This window comes from Podarcis gaigeae (assembly GCF_964106915.1).
Source record: "Podarcis gaigeae genome assembly, chromosome: 13".
Classification (NCBI taxonomy): domain Eukaryota; kingdom Metazoa; phylum Chordata; class Lepidosauria; order Squamata; family Lacertidae; genus Podarcis; species Podarcis gaigeae.
The window spans coordinates 36286877-36311203 of record NC_139689.1 but is presented as its reverse complement, the minus strand read 5'-3'; the positions used below and the strand labels follow the sequence as shown (position 1 = coordinate 36311203).

At 46.7% G+C, this 24327-nt stretch overlaps 1 protein-coding gene across 3 annotated transcripts in view; it reads left to right on the top strand.

The window, feature by feature from the left end:
- Window positions 1-2984: 2984 nt before the first annotated feature.
- Window positions 2985-24327, top strand: part of SAMD14 (sterile alpha motif domain containing 14) — a 29812-nt gene continuing 8469 nt past the window's right edge. The window contains exons 1-6 of one of the 3 annotated variants that reach the window (XR_014557475.1): window positions 2985-3619; window positions 8446-8497; window positions 16348-16505; window positions 21554-21863; window positions 23426-23513; window positions 23682-23756. Coding sequence is in view for 2 of the 3 variants with exons in the window: in XM_083709641.1 (XP_083565767.1) it covers window positions 8458-8497; window positions 16348-16505; window positions 21554-21863; window positions 23426-23513; window positions 23682-23756 (671 nt within the window). In the remaining variant the exon portion in view is untranslated. The remainder of the gene's footprint in view (window positions 3620-8445; window positions 8498-16347; window positions 16506-21553; window positions 21864-23425; window positions 23514-23681; window positions 23757-24327) is intronic. The other 2 variants (XM_083709642.1, XM_083709641.1) reach the window with 2 other exon arrangements.

Below are 24327 nucleotides of genomic sequence, written 5' to 3'. Positions count from 1 at the left end.
TGTTTACCTTATATTGATAAGGCGCAATAGAGAGAGAAGTAGGGTAAATACAAGAGAGGGTGGGGGTGTTGTGTTGTGCCTTGTCAAGATGGATTCCAAAATCCATGTGAGAAAGCATTTGGGTTTGCCAAATCATCAAGCTGGATGTTACAGAAAGCATGGGGAAAGCTGAAGAGGGAAGAGGGGGAGAAACACTCCAAAGCAACAAAATCATGCAATGACATTAAAACACTGTTAATTAAAATATACACTGAAACAAACCATTAAGAAGCACAAACATTACAGCAGTGGAACAAAGACAGTGACAACTATAGAATCATAGAGCTGGAAAGGACCTCAAGGGTCTTCTAGTCCAAACACCCCTGCAATGCAGGAATCTTTTGTCTGACGTGGGGCTCAAACCCATGACCTTAAGATTAAGGCTCTCATGCTCTACCAGCTGAGTTATTCAGATATACCCTAGTGTTGTCCAGAATTGCTAGGGACTCATTGCGAGGTTGTGGGCAAGGCATTATCTCTCAGCCTCAGTTCCTCAGTCTGGAAAATGGGAATACGGTGGCCTATCTCACTGGACCATGATGAAGAAAGATATATGACCCCCAGCAAGATCAGCCCATTAAGTCCAGCATCCTAGTTCTCACAGTGACCAACCACATGCCAGTGGGAAGCCCACAACAAGGACAAGAGGACAATAACATTCTCCTTCTGTTAAGCCACAGAAATGGGGATCCCACAGCATACATCCTCCGAATCAAGAAGGTGCCTATAGCCATCGCGACCTGTAGTCATGGATGCACTCATCCTCCAGGAATTGGCCCAATCTCCTTTTAAAAAGCCATCTAAACAAGTGGCCATCAAGTACAATCTGCAATTTGCAAAATAGAGATGAAAATGCTAATGGGCAATAATTGTAGTGATCCTCTAAACAGCCCCTCCAGATCTTTCCTGAGAGATTTCATCTGGGGGTGGAGTGGAGTGAGTAGAATTATGGGGACAGAAGGCGGCTACGAGCAGGATTAAACACATTCGCTGCCTGGGTGTAAATAACAAGATAAATACAATCTATGAGCACCTTCCCTACAGAAAGTGTACAGCAGCAACACTAATTTGGAAATTAGGGAGGCTTAGGGCTGGTCCATCCACAATGTGTCTCTATAGAACTGTAATAACTTAAGAACCGGCATCTGAATGGGTGAACTGGCCTCACAAGGGGATTCTGTTATTGGAGTGATTAATAGTCTATCTGTGATATTATATGTAGGAATAAATGAAAAGTCAGACTGATGGTGTATCCAGTTTAGAACCTTGCTTAACAATGGCAAACCAGATGAAAGTTACTTATTTTTCTTTTATTTAAAAGCATTTATATACTTCTTAATGTTTAAAACTAAGCGATGCACAACATAGAAGCAAAACAATGTCGTGGAAGCAAAAACACAACATGAAACTAGTAAAATGGTAGCGTCAAGGCATATAAAACAGGAACCTGGGTACTTCAAACACATTAAGGAAGCTCAAACTTTCCCCTGGCCAAAAAAAGTATATTTTTACGAGTGATCTGAAACAACTGGTGGCTGCTGTTTCACATAGCAGTGAAAAGGGCATCCCATAATCCAAGGGAAATAGTGTGAAATGCCAACTTTTGGGTCACTGCCCCATGGTATTCTGTAAGGTGCAGCTACCACAAGTGCCTTTTGCCCAGATGATCATCAACTTGTTCTGACCCACAGTGGCGTAGCGTGGGTTGTCAGCACCTGGGGCAAGGCAAGTAATTTGCACCCCCTAACCCGTGGATTTGCACCCCCTAACCTGTGGATTTGCACCCCCTAACCCCTAGATGTTACGCCCGGTGCAGCCGGCTCCCCCTGCACACCCCCACGCTATGGCACTGCAGACCCAGAACCCACGTTTAACCCAAACATGCGTCTGGGGACCCCTTTTCTTAACCCCCGTGTGCCAACCTGAATAAAATCAAATAAAATAGGGGAGGCAGCTAAGCCTTGCCTTGCATAGTCAATCACAAGAGGAAGCACACACGCACCATTTGAATGGCATGCCCATCAACTTTAGCCTCCCCCCTCAAATATTTTATTGGGGGGAGCAAAGGGACCTCAGCCCCCAGGAGTTGGATCCTATGCTTTCACCCTAGATTTGCATGCTGGCAGTGCTCCTGCTGCGCCCCACCTTAGATCTGGCCGCAACCCCCCAGTGGGCCTTTAAGTGACCTTCCAGGTCCACCCAGGAGTGGGCAGCCTTCTAGGCAACAGGATTTGATCCCTTGATGTTTCAGCCACCAGGAGATGAACAGGTATCTCTGAAAGCCCAAACCAAGGAGATGATGCTTAGGATCCAGGTGGTGCGTGGGTTTACCTGTGAGCTCAAGGCAGACCCTCCAAGTGTCCCTATTTTCAAGGGACAGTCACAGATTTACAGAAGCCGTCCCAGTTTCTGATTTGATCCTGGAATGTCCCATTTTTCCTTAGGATGTCCCTATTTTCATTGGAGAAATGTTGGAGGTTATGGAGTTATGTGACCCCTGAGCCAAGACATCTGAAGGCACATACAGTGGTACCTCGGGTTAAGAACTTAATTCATTCTGGAGGTCCGTTCTTAACCTGAAACTGTTCTTAACCTGAGCTAATGGGGCCTCCAGCTGCTGCTGCGCCGCTGCAGCATGATTTCTGTTCTCATCCTGAAGCAAAGTTCTTAACCCAATGTACTATTTCTGGGTTAGCCGAGTCTGGAACCTGAGGCGTCTGTAACCCAAGGTGCCACTGTACAGGGAAGTTTTAAAAAAAAGTGTAATGTTTTATTATGTTTTTACATGTGTTGGAAGGCGTCTAAAATGGCTTGGGCAATCCAGTCAGCTTGGTGGGGGTATAGATGGTATGATGATGATGATGATGATGATGATGATGGAACAGGACGCTCCTCTTTTCATCGGAGAAACGTTGGAGGGCATGTCAGCGCGAAGACTCTGCAACCTTCCCCTGCGCTTTTGTCTCCTTGCACCCTCACCCCTTTCCCATCTCTTTCCCCTCCATCCCGCCCCTTTATTCCTTCCCCTTCCCTGCTGCCTCAGGAGGCAGGCGAGCCTCGCGTCGTCAGCTCGCATCCCGGGCTCCTGGGAATACACAGGAGCCGAGCCAAGCGAGAGCATCTGGGCGGGGATTTCAGGAAAAGCAGCGCAGTGAGCGCGCCTTGCTCCGGATGACTTCCAGCCAAGCTGCTGCTGCTGCTGCTTCCGGGTTCCAGTTACTCCCCGCCTCCTCCCCCTCCCCCTATCTCCCTGGGACCATCCCAATCCCAGTTTGGCGAATTCACAGGTCCCAAAACCGAGGAGCCTCACAGAAAAAAAATCCAGCACCGCAAAGTAGTTGCAACCTGTCTGTGTTTCTCCCTCCTTCTCACCTCCGGCTTCGCCTCCCGATGATGCTTTGATTTTATTTTATTTTTTGAGGCAAACATCGCAAGGACCAGAAGATAAAGCATCGGGAGAACGACCGGCGGGAGACTAACAGAGAAGGGAATGGCAGGCAAAGGAAAATGGCCCTGGCAGCCGGGCGTGGGATTTGCAGGAGACCTTTAGGCGTTTGCTGAGGATGCCTCCGCGCGCCAGGTAAGCCACGCTCGCCCTTCCTTGGTGGGTTTTATCCATTTCAATTTCCCCACCCGGACTTTGAGAGAGTCCTTAACAGCGAAAGTGGGGGGGGGGGCTAAGAATTGGAAGCAGTGCTGTTTACGGGGGGGGGATCACGAATGAGTGATAATGCAGGCCCTTGAATTCAGCGGCTCACTTTCTCTTGACGCTCATCTTTCCATCATTCCTCCTTCCTCCTTGTCTTGGATCTGGGCTGCTGCTGCTGCTGCTGCATTGTCGCTCGCTGGAGATTTCCCATGACCATCAACATCACCATTCTTATCTCACTTGCCCTTTTGGCCCTGCGAAATATCTCTTCCCCCTTTTTCCTTCCTTTCTGCTCTCACTGGGAAAGGCTGGATGGCTGCAGGATTTCCCGCACGCCGGATCAGAATGGGAAACACAAGGAAATTTGCCTTCGTTCGTTCCCGGCCTCTTATTATTGTGGTGGGACAGGGACATGTTTTCGTTTTCTTTTTTGCATATTTGGGAGTCCCCATGCATAGCCCTGCAGGTTTGGACATTCAAACCAGTATTTTATCATCATTTCTGCAGTATAGAGAGTATTTGGAAATTCTCCTTTCATCGACCTCATTAGTATAATCCTAAAACTATGCCCATACCTGAGATGTGGACAGTATTTCGAATTGCCTTCCTGTTTTGTGTTTTTTCCCTTTCCTTTCTTTCTCTTTCCTGTTATTCTTTACGCTAGTCTATAGGCGGGCCTTTGACTGTGTGTCATGGTGTGTGCGTGATTTATTATTATTATTTACAGTGCAATTCTAAGCATGTTTGCTCAAAAACAAGCCTTGTTCTGTTTACTCCCTAGTAAGTGTGCTGAGGGTTCCACTGCCATTTATTCAAGCCCCTTTCCTGGCCTTCAACACTAGCCATTCCACACTGTGTTTTTAAAATCCAATTTGTGGGTGGATTTCCTCTCCCCCTTTTCCTTCGTTCTGTTGCCTTTCTTCAACCCTGGAAGAGATTCTGAGCAGCTAATCGCCCCCCCCCCCCCCCGGCATGTCACTGTGAATTCAGAGGGTTAGGAAGACATGGTGCATTGGCTACAATGTTTGGCTTAGGTGTAGGGAAAGCAGGTTTGGGTCCCCGCTGGGTGGCCTTTTCAATATCTCCCTCTTTCCCTCTCTTAGCTTAATCTACCATCCAGGGTTGTTGTGAGGCTGAACTGTTGCTGTGAGCTAAGCGGAAGGGTGGAATAGAGAAATGCAACACAAAAATAAGGCTCTTACTTTTGGATAGCACATCGCTTTTCCTTATTTGCAAGAAAAGGGTCGGGTCGTTTAATGCTGCTGTGCGCTGAGTTAGAAGAGGGCTGGCAGCTCAGATCTAGGCCTTGGGTGTGATCCTGGCCCAGTTACCATTTTTCACGTGTCTTGAGTGCTATTGCATGAATCAAGGACCTTCGGCCTATGCATCAATTCCCCCTTCTTCTCATCCTCCATTCTCCATCTCTGCAGACCTACACTTTTCTGAATCCCTTCTTCCCCCTCCTCTTTTGTTTTCATGCACACAGGCGTTTCCACAAGCTCTTCCATCCCTCTCTGCTTTTTCCTCCCCATTTCCCCCTCCTGAATCTCCCTCTGTCAGGCGCCTGGGAAGGAAGTGAATAATAATTAGAAGCTCTGCACCTCTAAAGGGAAGACTGACCCTGCAAATGTGCTAACGTGAGCTTTTGCGAGCACATCTGGAAGCAGCTGTGCCCTGTAAAAGATGCCTCTTGGGACAAAAGGCAATTTCTGGGGGATACTGCATGTGCAGCTCTTTGCATATTTCCCATAAAAGGTTTCCCTCCACATGTTCCAACTACATGCAATTTTAGCAGTGTTTCTCTTTGGAAACAACAGGCTGCTTCATTTGTTTTCTGGACTGGGACGGGTATGAAGTTCATATGCACCAAAAGAATGGGCATTTTGATAAAAACCTGCAGTGGTTATTTACTTGTTTATATCCTTCATGGCTTAGGGACACAGGTGGCGCTGTGGGTTAAACCACTGAGCCTAGGACTTGCCGATCAGAAGGTCAGCGGTTCGACTCTACGCGACGGGGTGAGCTCCCATTGCTCGGTGCCAACCTAGCAGTTCGAAAGCACGTCAAAGTGCAAGTAGATAAATAGGTACCGTCAGTGGCGTAGCATGGGGGTGCAGGGGGGGCCGGCCGCACCTGGCGCAACATCTGGGGGTTAGGGTTAGGGGGCGCAAATCCATGGGTTAGGGGGTGCAAATCCACGGGTTAGGGGGCGCAAATTACTTGCCTTGCCCCGGGTGCTGACAACCCACGCTACGCCACTGGGTACCGTTTTGGCGGGAAGGTAAATGGCGTTTCTGTGCGCTGCTCTGGTTAGCCAGAAGCGGCTTAGTCATGCTGGCCACATGACCCGGAAGCTGTACGCCGGCTCCCTCAGGCAATAAAGGGAGATGAGCGCCGCAACCCCAGAGCCGGCCACAACTGGACCTAATGGTCAGGAGTCCCTTTACCTTTACCTTTACCTATCCTTCATGGCTTAGAAAGAATACGTCAGATAAGCTAGCTTGGCCTTTATAATGTCAGGCAGATCTAAAATACACCCCTTTTTTTGCGAAAGTGCAGCTGGGACATGATGGATGAGAACAAAAATGCAGCTTGGGACATGGGAGGTGTTGCACATGCTACAACTTTTTGCTATCCAGGCCATCAGAAAACAGACAATGATATATTGCTCTGTGGTTGAAGGCCATAGTAGAGCATCTTGGTTTGCACACAGAAGGTCCCAGGTTTAATCCCCAGCTTCTCCATGTAGGCCTGGGGGTGTCCTCTGCCTGAAACCTAAGATAGGCAATGCAAGAACCTTCTGAGCTAGGTTCTATGGTTCTATGTGTACTATGTGACTCAGTATAAAGCAGATTCCTGTGTAGTTAAATAAATCTTTTCTCCTACCCCACCCAAAGTTACTGGTAGGTCAAAATTGCTGGTAGACAGGCCTAAGCAATAGTTCACTGTGAGTTCAGATATAACAACAACAACAACAACAACAACAACAACAACAACAACAACAACAACAACAACACTTTATTTATACCCCACCCATCTGGCTGGGTTTCTACAGCCACTCTGGGCAACTCCCAACAGAATATTAAAAACACAATAAAACATCAAACAATAAGAACTTACCTAAACAAGGCTCTCTTCGGATGTTTTCTAAAAGTCAGATAGTTGTTTATTTCCTTGACATCTGGTGGGAGGGTGTTCCACAGGGCGGGCACCATCACTGAGAAGGCCCTCAGCCTGTTTCCCTGTAACCTCACTTCTCACAGTGAGGAAACCGCCAGAAGGCCCTTGGAGCTGGACCTCAGTGTCCGGGCTGAACGATGGGGATGGAGGTATACAGGTATACAGGGTTGAGGCCATTTAGGGCTTTAAAGGTCAGCAACAATACAGTACTTTGAATTGTGCTCGGAAATGTACTGGGAGCCAATGTAGGTCTTTCAGGACCAGTGTTATGTGGTCTTGGTGGCCACTCCCAGCCTCCAGTCTAGCTGCCGCATTCTGGATTAGTTGTCGTTTCCAGGTCACCTTCAAAGGTAGCCCCACGTAGAGCGCATTGCAGTAGTCCAAGTGGGAGATAACCAGAGCATGCACCACTCTGGTGAGACAGTCTGTGGGCAGGTAGGGTCTCAGTCTGTGCATCAGATGGAGCTGGTAGACAGCTGCCCTGGACACAGAATTGTATTTTCACCATTTCTTTGGTTTCCCCCCGTCAGCCCTAGGAAATGGACGCAACTTTTGCGTCAAGGCAGAGGGTGGGATTAGATGAGGAGGTTGGAATTATTTTCTCCCCTGCCCCAACCCAAGGCTGGTGGATACCAGAGATGTTGACTAGGCAGGCAGCCGGCTGTTCGCTATTGGTCAGGCCCTGTTGAGTGATGGCGTGTTGTGATGCAAGACTTGAACACACAGAGTATGTTCTCCAGGGACGGCAGCAGCAAAAGCAATCAAATCCATTAAGGTGCCTTATTCAGATCCATTTGGCCAATAAGTGTGAATCCCTGCTTCCCTCCCTTCCTGTCCCGCCCCAGCAGCTGAAAAGCAGAAGCAGCATGCAGGGGCAGAAGGCAGAATGTCTCACAAGGCACTACAGTGGTACCTTGGTTCTCAAACACCCTGGTACTCAAACAGCTTAGAACTGAATCACTGCAAACCCGGAAGTAACTGTTCCGGTTTGCGAACTTTTTTCCGGAAGCCGAACGTGCTCCATTCTGACTGCCACACTTCTGTTTAGAGTATTACGCTGAGGTCTGTCTGTTTTTGCTATTTATTTTGTGTTTTTGAGGCTTTTTTGTTTTGTTTTTGTGACCATGTGGGACCCAGTTCAGCTCCTGATTGATTGATTGATTGTGTATGTGACTGCCGTACATTGTTTATTGGTTTCATTTTGTGGATCAATGGTCTCCTTAGAGAGTAAAATTCATGTGAAATTGCTATTTTAGGGGTTGTTTTTAAAAGTCTGGAATGGATTAATCTGTTTTGCATTACTTTCTACGGGAAAGCGCGCCTTGGTTTTGGAATGCTTTGGTTTTGGAACGGACTTCTGGAACGGATTAAGCTTGAGAACCAAGGTACCACTGTATCACAGTTGAAGAAGACATTCCAGTTGGGAAGGGCATGGGAAAGGGTTGGATAGGAGGTGTGATTTATAGGGACTCCCATGTGCCAGACAGGGAGGTCTAGAGATTCCTCATGCCAGTTGTAAAGACTGACAACTGTTTCTCTTTCTCTCTCCCTCCCTCCATCTCTCTCTTCCTTCACAGATTTACTTCATTATGTCTTCCTCCAAACTCCAAGATGCGGATGAGGTTTTCGGTAAGCTCCTTAATCCTCCCCGGCCTCTCCCGATCCCTGCGCCACCCAGGGGCTGCGCCTAAAAAGAAGTATTTGTAAACCTCCTAGGACCCTCACCGGGATGCAGGTGGCGCTGTGGGTTAAAGCCTCAGCGCCTAGGACTTGCCGATCGAAAGGTCGGCGGTTCGAATCCCTGCGGCGGGGTGCGCTCCCGCTGCTCGGTCCCAGCGCCTGCCAACCTAGCAGTTCGAAAGCACCTCCAGGTGCAAGTAGATAAATAGGGACCGCTTACCAGCGGGAAGGTAAACGGCGTTTCCGTGTGCGGCTCTGGCTCGCCAGAGCAGCGATGTCACGCTGGCCACGTGACCCGGAAGTGTCTCCGGACAGCGCTGGCCCCTGGCCTCTTGAGTGAGATGGGTGCACAACCCCAGAGTCTGTCAAGACTGGCCCGTATGGGCAGGGGTACCTTTACCTTTACCTTAGGACCCTCACCACAGGTGGCATGTTGGTGGGAGGGTGGAGGTTTTTTTGGGGGGGTTCTTTTTATATTGCAAACTGCCCTGTGACCTTCGGATGAAGGGCGGGATAGACGTTTAAACAATAACAACAAAAATAACGTGGCAAGGGAAACATTCTGCATGTGCTCGAGAGACACCCTCACATTCATAAGCCCCCCATAAAAAGGTAAAAGGACCCCTGACTGTTAGGTCCAGTCTCGGATGACTCTGGGGTTGTGGCGCTTATCTCGCTTTATTGGCTGAGGGAGCCGGCATACAGCTTCCGGGTCATGCCACTTCTGGCAAACCAGAGCAGCGCACGGAAATGCCATTTACCTTCCTGCCGGAGTGGTACCTATTTATCTACTTGCACTTTGATGTGCTTTCAAACTGCTTGGTTGGCAGGAGCAGGAACTGAGCAACGGGAGCTCACTCCGTCGCGGGGATTCAAACCACCGACCTTCTAATCGGCAAGCCATAGGCTCCGTGGTTTAACCCACAGCGCCACCCACCGTCCCTTTCATAAGGCCCCCATAGAGATGGCAAATTGGAGACACACAATTCTCAGGAATTGTTCTCGAATTGGCGGCACGTATTCTATTACGCTGTGGTTCAAAAGCCTGTGTGCAGTGACACCTTGCAGGGACTGAGGCAGTTTCCCAAGCAAACACACAGAGCACAACGTTCATCCAGGGCCCTAGATTTTAAATCGCAGGCCCTGCCCTGAGCGCAGTGTGAATTAACTCTAGACACAGCTACAAACCAAGCTATTGGGGGGTAAGGATGGAGAAAAACGACCCAAAACAAAATGCCAACGCTCAGCCACACTCATTGTTGGATGAAGAATTTGATGCTGCTGGCATGGTGCCCAATGCTGCCTGCTGGGCATTTTCCATTTCTGTGCTTTTGAGCTTACAAACCTGGCATCTGAGGGAGGAGGCAGAGAGGCAGGGCTTGTTTTGAGGATTGCCATCCTAGCTTCTCATCTGCGTCTTTAATCTGGGGGGGGGGGTGTCACTTTCTGCACGTCCTAGCATGACCCAGAAGAATTTATTCCTTGTGCAATGCCCCCTTCTTCCATTTCAAATACTCATATCCTGACCATTTGGCAGCCTAAGACACAGCTGGAACATAAATGGGGTTGCAAGCTCCTCCCATCACCTCTAACCATTGGCCATGCTGGCTGGAGCTGATGGGACTACGCTTGGGGGTCTGCATTTCCCCAGCTCTTCGTTATTAACTCAGGCAAGAGAAACTCCTTCTCATTACTGTACCTGCTACCTGATCCTTTTAAGTGGAGATGCTGTGAGATTGAAGTTGGGGCCTTCTGCAGTCAAAGCATGCGCTCTATGGCTTAGCCACCCCAAACACATGCTAGATATGAGTTGGGGGAAATAGCAGTGCCATATTATTTTAGTACATCTATACAGTGGTACCTCGGGTTACAGACAGGTTACAGACTCCGCTAATCCAGAAATAGTACCGCGGGTTAAGAACTTTACCTCAGGATGAGAACAGAAATTGTGCGGCGGCAGCAGGAGGCCCCATTAGCTAAAGTGGTACTTCAGGTTAAGAACAGTTTCAGGTTAAGAACGGACCTCCAGAATGAATTAAGTTCTTAACCCAAGGTACCACAGTATATATCTTAAGTCCCCCATCACCATTAGAAGCTGGCATGCCTGCTTCCCGCCAACCATTTTATTTTCACAACAACTCTGTGAGGTGGGTTATAGGCTGAGAGAAAACGGCTGGCTCAAGGTCACTCAGTGAGCTTAACAGTTAGGTGGGGATTTGAACCCGTGTCTTCCCAGTGCTCGTCCTTCCCAGCACTTTAACCACTATACCACATCCCCACTAGCTTTATATAGAAAGAGGAGTGGGAACCAAAAATGATTCCCCCCCCCTTTATTTTAAAGAAAACATTAAATGAATGTAGATAAATGAAACTTTAACCAAGTGGGAAGGGGATAAAAGGTAAAGGGACCCCTGACCGTTAGGTCCAGTCATGACCGACCATGGGGTTGTAGTGCTCATCTCGCTTTATTGGCCAAGGGAGCCGGCGTACAGCTTCCGGGTTATGTGGCCAGCATGAATAAGCTGCTTCTGGCGAACCAGAGCAGCACACGGAAATGCCGTTTACCTTCCCACCAGAGCTGTACCTATTTATCTACTTGCACTTTGACGTGCTTTCGAACTGCTAGGTTGGCAGGAGCAGGGACCGAGCAATGGGAGTTCACCCCGTCACGGGGAGGGGGATAGTCGTCTGCATTTTTCTGGCACTTAAAAAAATGGTTAGTTGAGACTTCCCTCTTAAAACTGTTCAATGGGCAACTAAAGAACTAAAACAAAATGAATAAAAACCTTTAAAGAGTCACAAAGCAGCACAAACATTGTAGGGGGAAAGGGTAGCCTTACTATTCTGAATCACAGAGGTGCATTTGGAACCTCACTGTGCAAAAACTTTCTGGGGTGGCATGATTTAGAAGGAACGGAAAGAGGATGGAGGTTAGGCTCTCAGTACCTACAACCAAAACATGGCTATAATATGCCATTAGTTAAGAAATTGTAATTAAGAATCCAGGCATTAACTTATACCTGAGCATACCTTCTTCCTCCTCCCTCACCAATCCAATTTCCTTTTGTGCCATGGTTTTTCAGATTGTAATCTCGAGGGCAGTCTTTCTCCCTCTTTTTTAAAAAAATCACCCTGTAAGCCGTTCTGGAAGGAAACCTTTTTTGGCTGCAGTGCAGGCTAAAAATTACTTAAATAAAATATGAATGTGTAGCCTCCCTCCATGACGTCAAACACTGATAAAAACTCATTGGGACTTACCTTTCTATGCTGTGCATTTCATTCTTGAAATTTTAATTTTACTTGTGTGCCATCTTGGAAAGTTTTATATCCTGAAAGCTATGGTTGGATGGAAATGAGTGCTGAAGAGGGCTGACTCACCCAGTCACCCCAATTGTACAGTGATGCTTTTCTTCCTGCCTGAACAATTGTGGCAATGCTCATGGTAAACAATTCAGAATATCTGGTTGCAATGAGGGCAAGCTGAACCCAGGCAGTGCAAAAAGCTACATTTGCTTGACATTCTTCTGTTCCTCATCCTATCATTCATCCAGAGCCAGATTTCCCCCAGCTTTTTCAAATCTATGCCCAATTTGGATTTCTGCATATGCACGCATGCATATTTCATGTAAGGGGCTGCATTACAAGAGCATCTCTGAGCATGTGCAGAAAACTCTCTTTGTAGAGTAACCTCTAGGTAAAAAAAGGTAAAGGACCCCTGGACGGTTAAGTCAGTCAAAGGAGACTATGGGGTTGCAGCGCTCATCAGGCTTTCAGGCCGAGGGAGCCAGCGTTTGTCCACAGACAGCTTTCCGGGTCATGTGGCCAGCATGACTAAACTGCTTCTGGTGCAACGGAACGCTGATGGAAACCAGAACGCATGAAAATGCTGTCTACCTTCCTGCCACAGTGGTACCTATTTATCTACTTGCACTGGCGTTCTTTCGAACTGCTAGGTTGGCAGGAGCTGGGACAGAGCAATGGGAGCTCTCCCCATTGCGTGGATTCGAACCACCGACCTTCTGATCGGCAAGTCCAAAAGGCTCAGTGGTTTAGACCACAGCTCCACCCGCACCACTACAATCAGCCTCGACGCAGCTGGGATATGGGGAGCAGGTGCCCTATGGCTGAGAGCATCCATGCAACCCGAGCCCTTTCTAAAACTACCGTAAGCAGTATTGTGTTTTGTCTTGTATGTGCAAGCACATGTTCTCTGCCACCTCTCCAACTTTGCCTGCCGATGTTTCATGCCTCCCGATACCGTTGTTCCTCGTTTTCCACTCCCGGCATCCCTGTGTAGTCAATTAAGCGGCGGCTGACTTTTTGCTCCCGGGAGACACCTCGCCACACACATGGCTACACGCACAGCGACACACACACTCACACAAACAAGCAAGCCCCTTGCGCTTCCTGCCTCGAGATGCCTAGCGGATCTGATTAATTCATGAGGCTGTTCTATATGCAGGGAAGGCGCTGTTGGGAGATGGCGCAAACATGCGTTGCAAACGGCAAGGGAGATAGGACTACCGTACTGTTGATGTGTGGGCATAATTGGAGCATTTGAGGGACCAGGCAAAGCATGTGTGGGTGTCTGTTTGTGTGAAAGAGAGAGGTATGTACGGATAAATGGTTTTGTCTCAGAACTGAAATCTGCGCACGGCGGGGTCGAAGTTCGCGGTCAAACTGACTGCAAACGTGGGGAACTGTAATCTGACACCTACGTTTGTTTGCTTTAAAAGCTACTTCAGAAGGACATGATTGCAAAAGTGGCACAGAGGGAAGGTGCTTAACCTTTCTTCAGTGGCCATTTCCCCCTACTAAATCACACACACACACCTATAGCATTCCTCCCTGAAAGATGCTGAATGTATATTTGCAAGGGGGGCAGGGAGAAAGAGAGCAAAAAAGTGTTTGTGTTCAGCAGCAACAAAAGTAAAAATATGTGAGAGAAATATAGAGGTGTACATATGTTTCTATGTACAGCTCTCATGTACTTCTGTGTGTGAAGGGGGGGAAAACGAATGAAAAAGAAATATGACTGTGTGAGGCTTAGTCTGCAACTCCATACACACCAAGCTGGGAGTTTGCCCCATTGAACTCGACAGAACTTACTCCTGAGTAGACATAAGATGTCCGTATTACAAGCTGGTAAATGCTTCTTTGAGAACTTTGATAATGGTGTTTGTGTCACATCTGGTATTTGACTGCTTGATACTCATATTTGACAGTCGATTTGCACTAGATACTAAATAATAATAATAATAATAATAATAATAATAATAATAATGCAATAAAACATCAGATAGTAAAAGCTTCCTGAAACAGGACTGCCTTCAGATGTCTTCTAAAAGTCAGATAGTTGTTTATTTCCTTGACATCTGATGGGAGGGCATTCCACAGGGCTGGTGCCACCACCGAGAAGGCCCTCTGCCTGGTTCCCTGTAGCTTCACTTCTCGCAGGGAGGGAACCGCCAGAAGGCCCTCAGAGCTGGACCTCAGTGTCCGGGCTGAATGATGGGGTGGCAACACTCCTTCAGGTATACTGGGCTGAGGCCGTTTAGGGCTTTAAAGGTTAGCACCAACACTTGAATTGCGCTTGGAAATGCACTGGGAGCCCATGTAGGTCTATCAGGACTGGTGTTATATGGTCTCATCGGCCACTCCCAATCACCAGTCTAGCTGCTGCATTCTGGATTAGATGTAGTTTCCTCCACCGCTACCTTTCACATGAATGAAAGGTGGCATAGATTTGCATAAAATTTGCATATGTTGATTTATAGGAATAGAAGAAAATTTAGAAAGAATTATTATCATTTAAACTGAAATACAATGTGTTTTATTACTTTGTTGGGACATTTGTAATCCTCGGCACATTTGGGAAGGCTCACAATAAAAAATAAATCAGAAGCAGTGGAGTCTAAAACACCGACTGTAAAAAAATGATAAGAAAACTTTTTGTAAAAAAAACCCACAAGACATTCTGTCAGCCCAGTGCTTCAGACCCAAGACATTTTGCTGCTTCAGGCAGAACACAAATGGTGTTCTTACCTAAGGTCTAGTTCTTTTGCCACTTGAGGCGGGAAAATACTATAGGAAGAGGAGTAATAACAGCAGCAACTTGCTGCCCTTTCAATTCAGTTGCTGCCGTTTCTAAAACACACGCAGGGTGCCATTTTGAAAAGGGGTCCTGACAGCCAAGCTATGTTGCTTCAGCCGTGTTTCTTGTTCACACTGCCTTCTTTGTTCATGTGTAAAGTGAGGGGTGGATGGAGCAGTGTTTTTAAATCAAAATGGGAAGAGCTGAGATTTCCTCACTTCAACGGGATGGGGGCAGGCCTGCAGTAGGGGCATTTTAAACAAGCCTCCACATGTATACCCTCCAACATTTCTCCGATAAAATACAGTGGTACCTCGGGTTACATACGCTTCAGGTTACACACGCTTCAGATTACAGAAATACTAACCCACTAACCCAGAAATAGTACCTTGGGTTAAGAACTTTGCTTCAGGATAAGAACAGAAATCGTGCTCCGGTGGCGCGGCGGCAGCAAGAGGCCCCATTAGCTAAAGTGGTGCTTCAGATTAAGAACAGTTTCAGGTTAAGAACGGACCTCCAGAACGAATTAAGTACTTAACCCGAGGTACCACTGTAGTAATAATAATAATAATAATAATAATAATAATAATAATAATAATAATTTTTATTTATACCCCGCCCTCGCTGGCCAGAGCCAGGTTCAGAGTGGCTAACATCAGTAAAATTACAATAAAAATATAATGGGGGGGAGGGAAACCAATTTAAAAGACAGGTTAAAATGTGATTTAAAATGCAGCGTCATTTTAAAAGTAGCCCATAGATCAAAACCGTAAGGGGAGGGAAACATAAGGGTCAGACGGAGTCCAAACCAAAGGCCAGGTGGAACAGCTCTGTCTTGCAGGACCTGAGGAAAGATGTCAAGTCCCGCAGGGCCCTAGTCTCTTGTGACAGAGCTTCCACCAAGTCAGGGCCAGTACTAAAAAGGCCGTGGCCCTAGTTGAGAGCAATCTAACCAATAGGGACATTGTATTCAATAATAATAATAATAATAATAATACCCTGCCCATCTGACTGGCTTGCCCCAGCCACTCTGGGGGGCTTCCAACATACCGGTAAATAAAAACAACAAAACATTAACATTTTTAAAAACTTCCCTGAAGGGCTGCCTTCAGGTGTCTTCTAAAGGTTGTCTAGTTAACTCCTTGGTTGGGGGGGGGGGTCCTCATAACTCCATCCCCTCTGACATTTCTCCGATGAAAACAGGGACGTCCTAAGGAAAAGCGGGACATTCCGGGATCAAATCAGAAACCGGGATGGCTTCTGGAAATCCGGGACTGTCCCTGGAAAATAGGGACATTTCGAAGGTCTCCCAGGCCAATAGGTGTAATAGGACGCCTGCCCTATAGGTAGCCTCTTCTGCTCTGGGTGGTCATGTCTTTGAAAGGATACTTCTGAATGACGACTGTGCTCTTCTCTTCTCTGAATGCTCTCTCTGTGTGTCTCCTTCCCTTCTTGCCCTCCATTCCACCACCCCTTTTCTGTGTCCCCCCCCCCGCTCGTTGGGGCTTGAATTTCACTTGTTTGCCCCCTCCCCGCTTCCCTCCTTCCTTCCTTTACGTTGCATCTTGCCCTCTCCGCACTCCATCCTTCCTCCCGCGGCCGCCCCCCCCCCGGCCGCTTCTACGCCGACCTCTTCCTCTCACGCTCGCTTTTCCTCGCCTGCCACCGCTCTGCCCCCCTTCCCGTTTCTCTCTTTCACCCCCAGATTTTAATGATGTGATTCCAGAGACCCAGAGGCTGGACAGCAGCTTGCAGAAGGCCCGAGCCCAGCTCTCCGCCAAAGGCAGGCGGCAGCGCCCTTCCAGGTCCCGGTTGAGAGACAGCGTCAGCTCCACAGAAGGGGATGATATCCTGGAGAAGAAGGTCAGTGTTAAGTGGTGGGTGAACATATCAGATGACACAGCGATTCTTCAAACAGCTTTTATTTATTCCCAAGCCAGAACAGAACTGAACTGAAGGGTTCAGCCAGCCTGCTTATATAGAGCTCCACTACAACGTAACAGTAACCACTTTCTTTAACTAGCCAATCACTGAAGGTCACTTTCAATTCCTTATTTGCATATGTGGACGTACCTGAGTGAAAACTATCTACAGTATCCCCCTGCTGGCTCAGGGTGAGAACTTCAGTACATAACAGTCAGTGCCCGGCCGATGCCCCACCAAATAACTCCCTATGCATTACTCTCGCTTTCAGACCCTCCAACATCCCACAGACGAAAACAGGGATATTTCTCACTCCCTCCACCAATGGACCAAGGTGGATAAAAATCAATGAATTTTAAAAATAAAAATAATTCATATTTTTAAAATTTAAATCAGATTTTTAAAATTTAAATCAGATTTTTAAAAAAATAAAATGCTATTGGAGGAAAAATCTTTCTAAAGATAGTTTTCTATTGAAGTTACTTTATAGTCCAAAGGCTGTTCATCAGGAAATAAGGATTTGTTTTAAGTTTTTCCATGTGTGCTAAAATTCAGTCTAAGCTTAAAAAAAAAAACTGTTTAACCACATCAGTTAACAAACAAGGATACATATGCTATGATGCTATTTTTTCAGTTAAATAAATTGTTTAAATTGTTATTGAGGAGATGATTGTTTTTCTCCTTCCAACAAAGTACAGCATAAAAGTTGTCCAAATATAAATAATTAACGTATTAAACCTCACAATAATTTCATAATTATCTGCCCATGTATTTCTAATGGTATAACCAACTCAGTAAGTTTTGATATAACTGTAAAAAGAACTCTGAAAATTTATCATTCCAAAAATGAAACTTTCCTCCGGTTGTAAATATTAATATTAAGATTATACCAGCAAGAATGAGTCTTTCTGTAAAAATAATAATGATTTAAATCAGTCTTACTGACTTGTGATTTAAATCGTGATTTAAATCGATTTGATTTAAATCAAATCCACCCTGCAGCGGACCTTCCTCAACCCCCACCCCCCACCCTCCGCTGTGGGGCTGGGCCTCAGTGGCGGCAGTATCTCCCAGGGCCGGATTTAGGTTTGATGAGGCCCTAAGCTACTGAAGGTAATGGGGCCCTTTATTTGTCCAGCTGTCCTTTGTCAACAACAATTTGCCGCTGTTTTTTGTGTTGAATATATGCTATATGGTAATTTATGGACCTCGTAGGTACCTAAAGCCATTTGCACATTTTTCCAATCAACCAGTCCATGCAGAATGTAGGCACCCTATATATAGAAATGAGCAAACCAGTGATATTTTAGGGAGCAGGCTAGCAGGCAGGGCCCATTACTTACATCCCAGGAGCCTACACAACACAAAACACTGTTGCTGTATGTAGGTTTTATTTTATTTGCTTTTTATCTTATATTTTGGAAATGTACATCCAGGTTTTTTTCCTTTAAATTTTTTGGGGGCCTCCAAGAGAGTGGGGCCCTAAGCTATAGCTTATTTAGCTTATATGTAAATCCGGCACTGGTCTCTTCCATACACTCCAACATTTCTCTGACGAAAATAGGACTTCCTAAGGAAAAGTGAGACATTCCGGAATAAAATCAGAAACTGGGACAGCTTCTGTAAATTTGTGACTGTCCCTTGAAAATAGGGACACTTGGAGGGTCTGCCTTGAGCTCACAGGTAAACCCACACACCACCAGGATCCTAAGCATCACCTCCTTGGTTTGGGCTTTCAGAGATACCTGTTCATCTCCTGGTGGCTGAAACATCAAGGGATCAAATCATGTTGCCTAGACTGCCCACCCCTGGGTGGACCTGGAAGGTCACTTAAAGGCCCACTGGGGGGTTGCGGCCAGATCTAAGGTGGGGCGCAGCAGGAGCACTGCCAGCATGCAAATCTAGGGTGAAAGGATAGGAGCCAACTCTTAGGGGCTGAGGTCCCTTTGCTCCCCCCAGTAAAATATTTATTGGGGGAGGCTAAAGTTGATGGGCATTGCCATTCAAATGGTGCGTGTGTGCTGTCTCTTGTGATTGACTATGCAAGGCAAGGCTTAGCTGCCTCCCCTATATTATTTGATTTTATTCAGGTTGGCACACAGGGGTTAAGAAAAGGGGTCCCCAGACGCATGTTTGGGATAAAAGTGGGTTCTGGGTCTGAACAGGTTGACGATCACCTGGGCAAAAGGCACTTGTGGTACCACACCTTACAGAATACCATGGGGCAGTGACCCAAAGTTGGCATTTCACACTATTTCCCTTGGATTATGGGATGCCCTTTTCACTGCTATGTGAAGCAGCAGCCACCAGTTGTTTCAGATCACTTGTGGAAAATATACCTTTTTTGCCCAGGGGAAAGTTTGAACGTTCATTAAGTACCTGAGTTCTCGTTTTATATGCCTTGACACAACCATTTTACTAGTTTCATGTTGTGTTTTTGCTTCCACGACATTGTTTTGCTTCTGTGTCATGCATCGCTTAGTTTTAAACATTAAGCAGTATATAAATGCTTTTAAACAAAAGGAAAATAAGTAACTTTCATCCAGTTTGCCATTGTTAAGCAAGGTTCTAAACTGGATACACCATTGGTCTGACTTTTCTCTTATTCCTACATATAATATCACAGATAGACTATTAATCACTCCAATAACAGAATCCCCAGTGGGGCCAGTTCACCCATTCAGATGCCGGTTCTTAAGTTATTACAGTTCTATAGAGACACATTGTGGATGGACCAGCCCTAAGCCTCCCTAATTTCCAAATTAGTGTTGCTGCTGTACACTTTCTGTAGGGAAGGTGCTCATAGATGTTATTTAACCTGTTATTTACACCCAGGCAGCGAATGTGTTTAATCCTGCTCGTAGCCGCCTTCTGTTCCCATCATTCTACTCACTCCACTTCACCCCCAGATGAAATCTCTCATGAAAGATCTGGAGGTGCTGTTTAGAGAATCACTACAATTAGGGCCCATTAGCGTTTTCACCTCCATTTTGCAAATTGCAGATTGTACTTGATGACCACTTGCTTAGATGGCTTTTTAAAAGCAGATTGGGCCAATTCCTGGAGGATGAGTTCATCTATGACTACAGGTCGCGATGGCTATAGGCACCTTCTTGATTCAGAGGCCGTATGCTGTGGGATCCCCATTTCTGTGGCTTAACAGAAGAAGAACATTATTGTCCTCTTGTCCTTGTTGTGGGCTTCCCATCGGCATGTGGTTGGTCACTGTGAGAACTAGGATGCTGGACTTAATGGGCTGATCTTGTTGGGGGGTCTTATGTCTTTCCTCATCCTAGTCCAGTGAGATAGGCCACAGTATTCCCATTTTCTATACTGAGGAACTGAGGCTGAGAGATGTTGCCTTGCCCACAATGAGTCAGTAGCAATTCTGGACGATGCTAGTGTATATATGAATCCTACTGAATGCTAGTTCCCTGCCAAAAAGACTAAGAACATAAAAGGAGCCTGCGCATCAGGACAAATGGCCCATCTAGTCCAGAATCCTGCTCTCACCTGGTTTACTGGGTGCTGTATTGGCCTCTCTCCAACCAAGATCGCAAACGGCATCTGCTTTTCCAGACTATTGGGCATTTTCAAGACACTATCTTGGGAGTCATTTTGGACTCACAGCTGTCCATGGAGGCGCAGGTCAATTCTATGTCCAGGGCATAGATCTGCTATGCAGGCTGAGATCCTACCTGCCCACACTGCGTCGCCAGAGTGGTGCATGCTCTGGTTATCTCCTGCTTGGACTACTGCAATGCGCTCTTAAGTGGGGCTACCTTTCAAGGTAACCTGGAAACTACAAATAATCCAGAATGCGGCAGCTAGACTGGTGACTGGGAGCGGCCACCAAGACCACATAACACCGGTTCTGAAAGCCCTACATTGGCCCCCAGTAGGTTTCGAGCACAATTCAAAGTGTTGGTGCTGACCTAAAGCCCTAACAGCCTCAGCCCAGTATACCTGAAGGAGCATCTCCATCCCCATCGTTCGGCCCAGAGACTGAGGTCCAGTGCTGAGGGCCTTCTGGTGGTTTCCCCCCTGTGAGAAGTGAGGTTGCAGGGAACCAGGCAGAGGGCCTTCTTGGTAGCCGCGCCCGCCCTGTTGAACGACCTCCCATCAGATGTCAAGGAAATAAACAACTGTCTGACTTTCAGAAAACATCTGAAGACAGCCCTGTTTAGGGAAGTTTAAAATGTTTGATGTTTTATCGTGTTTTTAATATTTTATTGGGAGCTGTCCAGAGTAGCTGGGGAAACCTAACCAGATGGGCGGGGAATGAATGAATGAATGAATGAATGAATGAATGAATGAATATTACAGTCATGCCTCATGTTACGTTTGCTTCATGTTACGTTCTTTCAGGTTACGTTCCGCAGCAAGTATCAGAAAGTGTTGCTTCTGGGTTTCGCCACTTGTGCATGCACAGAAGCACTAGATCGCGCTTGCGCATTCACACAAACGCCAAATCATGCCGCGCACCTATGCAGATATGGCGCTTCAGGTTGCGCTCTTTTTATGTTGCGAACGGTCCTCCGGAATGGATCCCATTCTCAACCACAGGTACCACTGTATCATTATCATTATCATCATTATTACAGTGCTACCTCGGGTTAATTACTTAATTCATTCTGGAGGTCCGTTCTTAACCTGAAACTGTTCTTAACCTGAAGTACCACTTTAGCTAATGGGGCCTCCTGCTACTACCGCACTGCCAGAGTACTATTTTTGTTCTCATCCTGAAGCAAAGTTCTTAACCCGAGGTACTATTTCTGGGTTAGCAGAGTCTGTAACCTGAAGCGTATGCAACCTGTAGCGTATGTAACCCGAGGTACCACTGTATTACTATTACTATTGTTCCCATGGATGGTTAGGTGGCCAGTTGTCCTCTGTGTCCCCCCCTCCTAGTCCACTGGGCATGGAAGTCCGCCTGCAGTCTGAATGCCCAGGCAGCTGGATTCTTTTCTATCTGCTTCTTTTCGCAGGCGGGTGATAGCTGTGGAAGCCCTCTCCACCGCCTGAGGTCTCCTCTCCACGGTTCCCTCCAGGCCTCATCTCCTCTCTCCGGTTCCTCGCCCTTCACTCGCGCCGGCGAGTTTTCCTTTGATGCCCCAACAGTCCGGAGGTCGGTGGAGCAGGAAGAGCAGCCGTCGTCGCCCCTCATCCGTTACCGACCTCTGACCAACACCTCCTCCCAGGAGGCCTTAGGGGGCACCCCCACCAGCTCCTCGCCCAAGTCCTGCCACAGTTCAGACAGCTCACCCATCTATGCACGCAGGGAGAGGCACAGTGAAGGTAAGCAGGGGCTCTGGGCAGCTTGGGGCTGGGGGAAACCATAGACCTTGCCACAACACATATCATCATTGAGGAAAGAAGTGCCTAAAGGGCACATAACCTGTCTGCAGATGCACAAACCTACCTGCAGCTCTCCCTAGATTGATTTGATGCAGAAAAGGTTATGCCTCCATCCTCCTGTAAGTTCTTAAAGAAAGTAAACACACAATAACCTCAAAAAAAATGTTATTTCTGTATGCCACTATTGCGGCCCCTGTTTCGTTAGCCCAAAAATTGAAAATGAGCGAAGTTCCAACTAAAGAAGAATGGCAACTTAAACTGACGGAATATGTGCAGCTTGTGGAACTAACATATAGAATAAGAGAACAAGAAGCACATAAGTTTAAAGAAGATTGGAAAATGTTTACTGCATATATGGGGGAAATTGTGTACACTTGAAAACGTTGGCAGCGTTAAGATAAATTCAACAGTGTAAATAAGTTTTGATGGATGTAATAATGGAATAAAAGGTAAAGGTACCCCTGACCGTTAGGTCCAGTCGCGGACGACTCTGGGGTTGTGCACTCATCTCGCTGTATAGGCCGAGGGAGCCGGCGTTTGTCCGCAGACAGCTTCCAGGTCATGTGACCAGCATGACTAAGCCACTTCTGGCGAAACCAGAGCAGCGCACAGAAATGCCATTTACCTTCCCGCCGGAGCAGTACCTATTTATCTACTTGCACTTTGACGTGCTTTTGAACTGCTGGGTTGGCAGGAGCAGGGACCGAGCAACGGGAGCTCACCCCGTCACGGGGATCTGAACCACCGACCTTCCGATCGGTAAGCCCTAGGCTCTGTGATTTAGACCACAGTGCCACTGAAGTTTACGTAAAATATGCAGAGACTTATGTTATGCAAAATGAACCATGGAAAGAAAAGAAGGGAAGTCATTGATATTTTAACGTTATTTAAATGAATACACTAAATTGTAAAATATTTGCTCTTGAATAATATTCCTTGCACATCTTTCCAAGGCTTCATTTCAGCCAGGGCTTCATTTCAGAGCTTAGTTTTCCAACCCCAGGCCATATGCGCAGAACACGGGAAATATTAGTAAAAACAACGGAGCTCTTGAGCATGTGCAGAAAGTTGGTTGTGGGGGGGGGGGGAATATAAAAAGGAGAATTCCCCGGATGCCAAGATCCAGCTTTGGGTGCAAGAAATCTTTAGTGAAAGAACCCCAGCAAATATTTAAAATCACAAAATATGCAACAAAGCAAAGCATGTAAATATAGGCTACTGTGCTTTTAAAATATGCTCTTCTAAGGTCCTCCCAGTCTTCCATTTTCCCTAGTACAGAAAAAGACCACACATTTGGAAAGCTAAAAATGGTTACTTATAAACTCTTCAAAGGTCAGGTTCATGTGCTTTTCCATACAGCAGTCAGAAAACACAGGCCCCCTTAGGCTAATTCAAAAGTGGTTAAAATCCCTACATTATGTGTGTATCAGGCTTTGGCCTAAGCACTTCTCATTTCAGAAATTAAACACTGTTCCCTTTCATCTCCCCATTTCCCCTTCCAGATGACAGCCGGGACACGAGCCCGCCAGATCCTGCAAGCCCAACTATTGGTCTCGACAAGAAAACCCGACGGAAGTTTCTGGACTTAGGGTGAGTCTTGAAAGCTGGCTATTCAGAGACAAGGAGTGGACCACACTGATTCATTTTGTATCCTTGGGGTCTCTTTCACAGCCCCCTCTGCTTGCGTGCTTTCTACATATCTCAGATCTGCACCTGGTTTTTCCACATGTGCCTAATTGTCCCCTTCCTGATGCACAGGGTCACCCTCAGAAGGGCATCTTCTGGGAAGAGCAGGAAAGAAAAAGGGGGCAACCGGCTCTCCATGGGCAACAGGTAAGCAATGGGCAACTTCCTGAGGCTCCTCTCAAATTGATTTCTCGTGGAACCCTGTAAATAGAGGGGCGTCACAAACATCTACCCGAAAAAGTGCCATGCAATTGTGTCTGAATAAGATGCCCCTAGTGATAGCTTTTACAGGTTTTCCCAAACTTGGGTCTCCAGCTGTTTTTTTGGACTACATCTCCCATCATCCTTAGCTAGCAGGTCCAGTGGTCAGGGATGATGGGAATTGTAGTCCTCAAACAGTGGGAGCAGCGCCGGATTTACGTATAAGCTAAACAAGCTATAGCTTAGGCCCCCACAAAATTTAAAGGGGAAAAAACTGGATGTACATTTCCAAAATATAAGATTAAAAACAAATCAAATTAAACCTACATACAGCAACAGTGTTTTGTGTTGTGTAGGCTCCTATGATGTAAGTCATGGGCCCCGCCTGCTAGCCTGCTCCCTAAAATATCACTGGTTTGCTCATTTCTATATATAGGGTGCCTACATTCTGCTATTCATAATTAGTAGTATTTTGCATCATATACTTACACCTATTATTATTTCATGTTATAGCAAG